This window comes from Protopterus annectens, chromosome 1.part1 (assembly GCF_019279795.1).
Source record: "Protopterus annectens isolate FY-2018-M chromosome 1.part1, PAN1.0, whole genome shotgun sequence".
NCBI lineage: Eukaryota > Metazoa > Chordata > Ceratodontiformes > Protopteridae > Protopterus > Protopterus annectens.
The window spans coordinates 458,524,594-458,535,876 of NC_056726.1; the positions used below are offsets into that span (position 1 = coordinate 458,524,594).

Sequence of the window (11,283 nt, forward strand, 5' to 3'; positions counted from 1 at the left end):
GAATATGTTGTTGTAGTGGGTCAGTTTGTTTTCTGACATGTAGGAATCAACTTACTATTTGCTTGTTTTTTTGTTTGTATGTATACACACGTGTGTGTGTGTGTGTGTGTGGGGGGGTGCACATGTCCATGCACCTGTACATGTGTAATTTCAAAGTAGTACTTCCTTCTTTGGAATTAATGGACAAGAATGTGATTGGTTAGTTGTAACTTCCTGATAAGGTTGTCAGCATGCATACACTATAGTGGGACAGTTTCAGTTTGTTAGTGACATTTATACCTTTCAAAAATCTCTGAGTTTTGTTCTTTATATTTTCACACTTCCCATGTTGTTTCTTTTTCCAAAGTGGCCCAAAGTTTCTTTGTCTATGTACTGTTTCTCGTGGAGCTGTTGAATTAATGAATGCAAATTTGCATTTGAAACTTTTGACAGCTTTTCTTATGCAAGTATTTTTCCTTCCTCTAATTTCTCTCTTAATCTATCTGAATATCTTCTATCTGGAAATTCTGGACTTCCTGCATAATAGTAACAATACATAATTTTTTCCTTATCCTCAATAGTCCACTCTGTCATCATTATGGTGCTGTTTTCGCCGATCAGTTATTGTGATTTTTGTGGACTACTGTTTCCTTCTACAATGGTGGGGCCCACTGTATGAATGTTTCTGTGTCTTGAGGATTTTACACTGCCATTTTTTCTAGTCCTGGCAGCAGTACATACCAGGATTGGGCACTTTTTTTATCCTGGACTTGTGTAGCCAGCTGTCTTTTTTTATTTTCTAAGCTATCTCTCTCCTTGATATAAGCTATATAAGATGCAGCCTATATATCAGTGTCATCTTGGTGACATTTTGTGAAAAGAGGGTCCACCACGTGAAGGTATTTGACAAGAATTGAGGATTAATTCAGTTCCAGCAATTCTACTCTCTTTTTCTTGCTGATTTCACCATCTGTCAATTCAAAAAATATGGGGAGTGGCACGTTGTATGGCTGCACTACCAAAACACTATCTGAATTTCTAAATAAAATTAGGCATGAGCTAGCCTTTGTCTGAAGAGCAGCAACTCATCATAAAGAATGATTGCACATGCACATGGCCCTCATTTGACCTATCAGAAGCACCCTACAGCCTGCAATACAGTTCCACCTACAGGTCAAAGCTGGTATAGCAGGCTAATGGCCTTTCCACCTTGCAATACCTACAGTACAAGTACTAGTATACAGGTGGTGTACTATATATGCTAAGGATGCAGTTCAGCTGAATGGGCTACTTAATTACTTTGGCATTTGATACTTTCATTCAACTTGTAAAATTGCAGTCTTTCAGCATGAAATGCCTAACAGTTGTTTGGGAATCAGGCACAGAGGTCCTTGATTTCTTATTAGTCTACACAGCTTAAAGATTCCCAGAGCAGCAGAACCCCTTTCTAGATGCAGTCATGATATAAACAACTGAGACAGCATTCTACTCCAAGCACAACAATATGGGCAATGCATCACCACACTGTCATAAATAAGCAGTTGGATTCCACACCACTGCTCCTGGTTTCAGAGGCAGAGGTCTCACTGTCATCTGCTCATAACTAAAGCACCTAAATCTGATGTACTGTTTTCATCCAGCTCACATGGGGATAGCTGTTGGAGAGCAGTAGTCACTGACTAGACCCTTCTGTTCCTCGGCACTGGTATAGCCATACACAAATTAATACATAAATCAATTATGTCACTCAGAACCACTGATGTATGCTCCTATGTATATATAACTATTTATCCTAGCATAGGTGTTATAACCAAAGCAACTGTTTTAGTCTCCACTCAGCAGTCAGAAACAAACAGAAACTTTGTTTTCTAGATTGGCAAGCAATATATTGTTTCCTAAGTACTTGATTATAAAAGAATATGTCAGTATTCAGCCAATAGTCTTTCAGTACAATTTATAAAAGCATAAAAGCTAACTTAATATAGTAACATAAATAAGGAGTTTAAAATTAAAGTTATATAAATCTGAACATAAACAAGCAGTTTCAAAAATAAAGATACTGACCCGTGATTTATTAAAATAACAGGTGATGAAACAGCATCATAAAAAAAACTTTGTTTCAGTTTGTTAAGCCAGAATCACAATAGGTTTGACAGTTTATACATTCTGACAGCCTTCTGCAGTTTAATTATAGTTCTTTTCAGATGGTAACCACTTACTATACACTTAAATAATAGTTTGCTATACTCACTGAGGTCTAGCTCTCACACTGAATAATCCAAATTACAGACTAGCTTTCTTTTGAAAGGTTTAGGCAGGTGCCATTGCTACTGTCATCAGCAATTTAACATAGCCTAGTGACATTTTCAATACATCTCAAAGAAATACTATACATTTTATTATAATTTTACAGAATCAGTGCATGTTAAGTAATTCATGCATTACCTTATGAAGTATTTCTTTACAACACTACCTAAGGACAGTATGGTCTACAGATATACTAACATGCAGTATGTTTGGAATGATTTACCACCACGGTCACCATATGCAGTGGGGGTGTCACTATGAAAGGGGCAACAGGCAGACAGACGGAACATGAATGAATAGGGATGATGCTCTACATGTGTCAGAATTATATGTAATGCATGGAGTGCTGTGATTATGCTTCAATATCAGGAAAAAGCCAAACCAGTTAAGCACTTCAGTAGCATAAGACCGGATCTTAACAATTGTTAAGCACCTCCCCAAGCACTGTTAAGATTAAGTCTTGCAGTAAGAAATGGCAGTGCAGGCCAGTAAATGACATTGACAGAAGTCAAAACAGCTTTGTTCTGCCTGTTTAAAAATCTGCCCTGATGTGTCTTGCTGTCTGTTTGAAGTGATATACCAGCTTTGACAGCCAGCAAAAATCACTTTTCCTTTTTTTTTCTTTTTTCTATAACTAGTAGTACATGGAAAAGATAAATCTCCATGCACTACAAAGAATTATGTTTGGATCTTCGATCGTAACCTAGTATTATATGTACGCGACATGGATGCCAAGATTTACCAAGCTTCACTCTCAAGGGGAATTTCTTGGTATCTATGTCTCAGACACATAATAACATGGTTATGATTAGAGACCCAATCATAATCCTCTATGTTCATGGTGGGGTTTGATGCCAAGTCTTTAGGGGGTCCAGAGAAGGTGATATGTCTATACAGAATTTTATGAAATCAGTTGTACAGTGTATGCCCTTTTCAGTCACTGAACAATGTATTAAGTCACTTACATTGGATTTTTAGCCTTAAAATTCTTTAAAAAGTACTTTGCAAATTGCACTGGACATATTTATTTATGACATTATAATAAAGTACAGTTTTGAGGAAACTAAAACCGGTAATCATTCTCCTTTATTAAGAGTTTCTTGGCTTCTCACTTCCTACTAATCTATATAGTCCATTATTCTGAAGTAATTTAATGATGGAACAAAATAAGGACACACCTCACGTCTTTATGTCAAAAGTACCTCCTGGTAATTAATATCATTACGACTGAAAAGGCATGTTTCCTGAAAAGACCAGACACTACAATACTAATTCAGAAATTTCTGATGAGAAATGTTGTGGAAATCGTGATGGCTGTTGTGGTTTTCCCCAAGGACTATCTAGAACTAATACCTAGGAATGAATATGAGACATAGCATTGAGAAGTGGTACTTACCTAGGTCACCCTGGCAAATATCTGTTCTTGAAGCTCCATCTACTAAGAATTCTGGGTTTTTACAGATTTCCTGCAAATAAAGTATGCATTATTAAATGAGACACTCATAAAACAGACAGAACAATGAAATACACTGCAGACATGAAAACTGTTCAAGATACCGGTTTTTCATGCATTCTTGCTAAAATATGCTAACACAATACTTTAAGCAACTTAGGCATGATATCTGTGAAAACTCACAAATCTTCTGGACTTTGCAGAATGTATAAATCAAACTAGATGCTGCAGAACAAACTGAATAACTTTTAAAAATCATTTAGTGCTTTTGACCATTAAAAGGTCTCTTTCAGAATTAAAAAATAATTCACATTGACAAACTTGTTGATATCAAATATTTCTAACCATATGACCTTAAACCTCTCTCCACTTTCCTCCTACTGTTTACATGTCTTGGGGGGGGTTTATTTCTTTTAAAACACATTTGTAATTGACAAACACCATTTAACCCAGGTGGGGCATAAGCATTCAATAAAAAACACCATTTGATTTCAAGAAGTTCAGATTCACCTTTGTTTCCATTCAGGCTATTAGATACATGATCAACAACTGAGAAAATAAACCTCTTAAAACCCACATGTGTAATAGAATGTTTGGCCAAAGCATTCATTTTTTTAAAATTTTTAATGGCATAATGATGTTCATAAATATATTTTCTTAAAGCTCTGTTAGTTTTTCATATATAATATGAATTATGTGTTACACACTGAACATAAAATAATAATAATAATAATAATAATAATAATAATAATAATAATAATAATAATAATAATAAATGATGGACCACATGTAAAAATCCTGGAGTGGCATACGCCCTTTGAGTAGAAGCACAATACAAACTAGGACCTTCTCCTATATACCTGCACATGGAACACTCAATGCATTTGTAAGTTCCTTTGTCACTACCTTCTGTACTTCTACCCTTTTACTTTCTAACATGTTCTTCACATTTTTTCCTTTTTATTAATAAACGTGGGTCTCTCACCTACAACTTGAAACACTTCCTCACTTCTAGCCAATATGCCCCAGTTGTGTATGATTCTCTTAATCATACCACTATCGGTGGAAAAAAAATCAGTGGCATTGCTATGGACCAATTTGCGTTCCTTTTACTTGAAGCTTTTTTAACTTCACTATTTGATTTTTTGTAAGTACTACCACTGATATTCTTAACAACCTGGTCCAGATAACCCATAGAAAGAAACCTTTTATGTTAATGCTTGCAACAAACTTGCTATTTCTTCAGCCTCAGTAGTGAGTTGTTTAACTCTATAACATTCTGTGTCTTCTTTCGACTTTTCCCGGTTAGGGGTCGCCACAGCGGAACTCTGGTCCGCTAATGATTGGCAGTAGATTTTTATTTGCTGAGTTGCCACCTCTGACGCACAACCTTCAACGAAGGTACGCCCATTCACGCATGTCTCCACACAGAAGACACTTTAACTGAGAATCGAACAGGACAACGTCTTACTGTGAGGCGACAACGCTACTTTAGGTAAATTATTTTTCAAATAAGTTGGGTGCATGCTAATATATTGCAAAATAGCATTACTTCAATTATTTTTATTAGTTACCCCTGTGTTTAACAATGTAATGCTCTCTTTTCTGTGTACTTCAAACATTTTAAAAAATGAACCCTGTTCTTATCCTTATTAAATGTGAATCTAACAAAGGAAGTACTATGATTGGTTCTCTTAATAAAATCACTTATGCCTTCTTCATTAACCCTCCATAAAAACAATTATCATGCATAAAGCAATGACATGTCCTAATCCAATTGAAACCCATTATATTATGAGAATACTTAATCCCCTGTATGTCATCACCAAATTAGTATAATTTGGTGCCATTTATGCACCCATTGCTACTCCTTTCTTTTGACGATAAAATTCACCCAAAAATGAAATAAGTGATTAATCAACACTTGTTCCATACTTCCGGTTACAAATCTTACTTCCCCATTGTGTATTTGTGGTCTTTATATAATATTGTGGTACCCATTCTGACTCAACATTGTGTAGTATGACAGTGTATAAAGACTGCACATCAAGTGATAATAAAAACTCTTCTGCTTGTATAATCTTGTCCTTAATTTTTTTCTAAAAAATAAATGCATCTTTAATGAAATGAGGCATCTCCACAATCGTGGAAAGCGGTTCCAGTTTTGAAGCTGGTGATGATGCTATGGCTCTAAAAGGGCCTTGTGAATCTTGAATATACCAAACAATTTGCCTGCACTAAAAAAAAAAATTCATATATAATATCATAAATAACCCCATTGGTATGTTTATCTATCAACCAAGAATTCACATGCCTAAGTGCTTTCTAAATGTCCCCAATGTACATATTTTCATAAAAAAGTAGTGCCCTCTTTCTTTTTTTTAGTAATGGTAATGTCCAAAATTCTTGTTTTGAATTTCTTTTTGGAACTTGAACTATTTGCGCCCATGTCTTCATTTGTGAAGTTGTTTGAATAAATGTCCACAGTTTGCCCCATGTTTCTGATTGAATTTTGGTTTGTTTTCTTTTCTTTCTTTCGACAATCCTTTTACGCCACCTTGGTGGCAATTTCCCTTGCTGCCCTTTTTGAAAAAAATGTTGTTTGTATGGCACAGTGGTGCCACGGTTTGTGTTGTTCCCTCAGAGCAAGAGGTTCTCTGAATCAATTCTTGGCTGGGGTGCCTTCTGCATGGAGTCTGCATGTCTTCCCTGTGTTTGTATAGGTTTCCTCCTGGTGCTCCAGCTTCCTTCCATGTTACAAAGACATTCATCTGGAGTGTTTCTCCCTGGGCCTCCACTGAAAATTGGCTCATTCCAAGTAAGACTTTCATGGGAAGCAAATGTTAAATAAATAAAACTGTTCCCTCTGGCATCAACTTGTTTTTCACACTTTTGTTCAACCCAAAACATGGATGACCTCACCCTGCATCCTTCACTGATGTTAGGGTGGCTCTACTCTTCTTGTAATAATCTTTCATTCCCCTTTCAATTTTTTTCTACTTTTTCTTCTGAGTACATTCTTTCAAACTTGATGAGCTTGTTTTTGTATTCTTTGATTTTAATATCTGTTTCCAACATTGTGGCAGATAGTGTTAACTTATCCATACATCTAGCTGTCCATTTATTTTAACTTGCTGATCTCAGTCTCGCTGTGCTTCATTATCAGTTCAACAAAAGCGAGACCCATGTTCTCACAAATCTTTTCCCATTCATCAGTAAAACTTTCAAGAAACAGTTCATTGGATTTTATAACAACTTTGAGCCCTCCAGGGACCCTTTCTGACTTTTAAATAAGTTGTAAAAAATTTTATCATATCATAACTTCTTGGATTTAAATGGTGTTGTCTCCAAATCCTTAAAAATCTTATTGTTGTCCAAAAATACCACTGGTGTACTTTCTGGTATTTTAAAACTGAGTTCTTCATTAGTTTTGAACAAAATATTGGGCAGTTATAATATATTCCTTATTAAGTCATCATGCCGAACATGTAGAGTGATCATGATACAAGCTTTCAGCTTGGATTCATATTTTGGAAGATAGCTTGTCTATTCCCACACAGTGGATTCTACATTTTCAAAGTGGGTTTGGATTTTGTGTGACACCACCTGATTCTTATCCTCTAGCCACACTGCTGTAACAGTCAGAATGGACAGGAGCTATACAAAGCATGTTGATCAGGTGTGAAGCAATCTCCACAGATGGCATTACCAATTCATTCATAGGTATATACTAGGCTGACAACCACCAGGATCTTTATAAGCCTAGTAGTGCAATCCAACCCAGCTTCATCCCAATGTAACATATTAGGAATGGGTATGTTAGCTAGGATGTTTTTAGATGTTATGTGGGGGGGGGGGGTATTTTACTTTGTTGCTTACTGTCTGCCTCTGTCAGAGACATGGAGGCCAGACTGGGGTGAATTTCCAGCTTCCCATGCATTGTTAAGGGTTACACTTAAATAGGGTTAGGGATGGACTCTGCTTCACATGGATAGGGAGCCTGTTTCAGAGCATTGGGATACTCTGAGGCACATAACTGTCCCACCAACATGTCTTATTTGTGTCACAAGCAAAATTTAAATCCTAAGATCTAGTGCTTCTGATGTTATTTCTTTTGCAGATGTGAAAAAGGTCCATCTGAGCTGGATTTGAGGATGCCTTGTATCCCAGGCATAGACTGTCTCTCAGTAACCTGTAGGAGACAGAGTATAGTGATACAGCTTTAAGATGATCAATATATCAATATATCTCAATGATATTATACCCTGGATTCTCCTGGTAAGGAATCTTTTTGGCCATTCCAGCTGTTGCATATGTCTAGTCAGGTACATTCTGAGCAGGGCATTATACTCAGTAATGGGCCTAATAAGTGGCCCTTACTTATAAGTAGGGGAACACAGAATTATTTTCTTACTACCTTGGCCACATGTTAGTCAAAGGCTAGATTACTGTTTACAGATGTTCCGAGATCCCTGACTACAAGGTCCACTGTTAGGGGTGTCCTATTGATTGAATAATTAGCCTGAGTGGCAGTTTTCCCAAAAGGTGCTATAATGCATTTCTAGGCATTGCGTTTTAATCCATGACTTTGGCACTAGTCATGTGTCTGTGTTAGACTCTCTTGTAAGATGTTTGTGTCATGAAGGGATTCTATGATAACTCTCAGTTTGCAGTTATCTGCAAACCTGATTAGCCAAAGGCCCTTAAAATTAGCCTTTACCACCAAGAAGTAGATGTCAAATAGGAGCAATCCCAGCAAGGAGCCCTGAGGTATCCCACTGAGGACCAGTCTCACCACTCCTGACTGCCTGGGTCCTGTCTGTGAGCCATCTGGGAATCCAGGGAGTTAAGGGATTTATGTTCTGTTTAGTGAGTTTTTCAACTATTCCTGAGTGGGGTATTGTACTGAATGTCTTAGCCAGGTCCAGGTAAGTAGTATGCAACGTTTTCACCTCATCCATTTCCTTGCCGATCTTCTCAAAGAAGTCCATCAGGTTTAGTAGGCATGACCTTCCCTTCTAAAGCAACACTGGGATGGGTCTGGTGTCAGAAGGTTGCCTATGTCTTTGTTGATCATGTCCATGATAATTCATTCCATGGCTTTTGAATATTAGACTAGTCAGACAGACTAATGGGTCTGTAGTTTCTGGAGCTGCTTGATGGGCCACCATTGTGAAGTGGGATAAGCATTGCAGTCCTCCATTCTCATGTTCCAAAGCCTGTTTTGTGGCTATAGTTGAAAAGTGACTCCAGTGGTCCTATTAGGACATGTTTCAAGCTATTTAGGACACATCCTGGGATATTATTAGGGCTCACTGAGATTGTATTTTTAGCCATAGCAAGTGCCTGCAAGACCTGCTCCCTCTTACTATCTGGGAGGAGTTATTCTAGAAAGTATTTTATGGGTAGTGGCAAGGGTGGGGTTGAAGGTGAAGTCTGAGCTGAATTTGTCAGACAGCAAATTCACTACGTCATTCTACTCATTGAAGCTGGCACCACTGACCACCAGTTTAGCACACTGATGTGGGATGCCTTTGAGGTCGGACATAGCTGTAAAAAGCCTTGTGGTTATCTTTAGCCTGTAAGCTATTTTGACCTTGTTGGAATTAATTAGTCCTCTTCCTTTCTTATTTAGTTTAATTAGAGAGTTCCTATCATTATGGGAGTTTCTCTTCCTGATTTCAGCCATTACTTTTTTTTCCTTTTGAAACACCCTATTAAGGCTATGATTCCATCAGTGTGGTTTGTTTTTAGAATTTGTTTTGGGCTTATTCCTAGGCCATACAGCAGCATTGTACATGATTGTCTATGAACATTTCTGCATAGGTTATTGTGAACTCAGAGTTGGGAGGGACACTGAATATAATGTAATTTGCACTGGAATAGTTCCTAACTCTTACAGGGTTTGCTGGGGTTATCAATTTGATTTTTATTTTGAATGAAACAACTTTGTGGTCCAACCTCACTAGTGAGGACATGACACTGGAGAAATGGGATGAAGCACTCCTCTGTATTACAGCACACCAGGTCCAGTACGTTTGAATCTGTGGTTAGTCTATGGAAAATAACCACTAACGACTCATCTTGCTCCACCCCACTGCCAATGAAAGGCAACCCTTCAGAGATCAGAGAAACACAGAATCAAATGAATGACTGTAATGTTAAGTGCCTGTGAAAGAATAACTCTGTAGGAAAGCAAACACTAGCACAGACCTGAAAATCTCTTCTCTAAGTAAATGGTTCATGAATAAATCAAATGTGGCTCCTAAAGTATGACATAGGAAACTAATACTAATTAGTTACCAACTGAACTTTACAATGAAGCAAGTTAGAAGATAAAGTCGTGTTACATAGAAGTAAACTGCTTTTGGCTAAGACACAGAAATATAGGCAATGTTGTTTATACTACCTTGCTAGCTGGCGTTGGACTAATGCTATTAGCAGTATGAAAGATAATTGTGTGACCTTCTTGTGACAAAAGCAGTGCAGGAATAGTATAGTGATTGTTAAGGAAATGTGACATAACAAATAGGAACAGATGATGAGCACATATATCGCAGTAAATACAAAAATGCAAGCAAGCATAATTAAGATCTATGATGTGCTCATGCCATACCTTGTGTCACTGCTGTCAATGTTAAATGTAACAGTACTGCATACAAAGTAACATACACCATTAAATACACACACACTTATATATATATATATATATATATATATATATATATATATATATATATATGGGTCTACTTCTAAATCTTCTAAATTTCAAAGTCGAAGACCACAACATCTAAGTTTTGAAGCTTTGAACCATTTAAATGGGGATTGCTGTACAGCGTGGAACAGTATATTTACTGTTTTCCTCACTGTAGTGAGATCTCTGAGTTGGTATAGTTAATTAGCAAGGGGTGTGGGGACTCTTGCCCCCTTGCAAAAACATAAAAAAATATTTTTTTTTTTTATTTTTTTATATACATTTCAAAGTTTCAAAACTTTAATCTTATGTTCTTGTCTATAAGAAATTTGAAGTTTTGAAACTTCGAAGTTTAGATATTCATATATCTATGTTTCATAAAGTGTCATTAGTTTTTATGTCATCCCCATAAGTGTCCCATGGCTGATTCATCACACAAGTCGATATGCTGTTCAGTAGCAGATAGGAACTAGATGACTCTCTGTGTCTACCCCCTTTTTTCTCATACATTACTCTAAGAACTGCATGTGCACTGATTCTCTACTTCAGAACACTTAAATCTTACCGCCGCAATCACTTTATCTGGCAGTAGCATTCCTTACTTTTTTTTTTTTTAATTAATAAGACAGTCTTGAATGTACCCCATACTGCTCTGCAAGCAGTCAAATCTGTGCAATAAGTCTGCTATTTTACAAAGGGATACCTGGATAAAATAACTGCTGGCATGATTATGAAAAGGAACACCGATTATGGTTATTCTCTCAGTGGCCTTACTCTGGTATTTATACATTGGAACAGATTACAGTTACTGAAATTTCATATATTAGCCTGAAATAGTTGGCCCAGTTGA

The 11,283-nt window shown here is 36.8% G+C and overlaps 1 protein-coding gene across 1 annotated transcript in view; it reads right to left on the reverse strand.

Moving 5' to 3' along the window:
• Positions 1-11,283, reverse strand: part of CAPN9 (calpain 9) — a 626,364-nt gene that overhangs the window by 463,603 nt on the left and 151,478 nt on the right. The window contains exon 2 of the mRNA XM_044076034.1: positions 3,683-3,752. Coding sequence (XP_043931969.1) covers positions 3,683-3,752 — 70 coding nt within the window. The remainder of the gene's footprint in view (positions 1-3,682; positions 3,753-11,283) is intronic.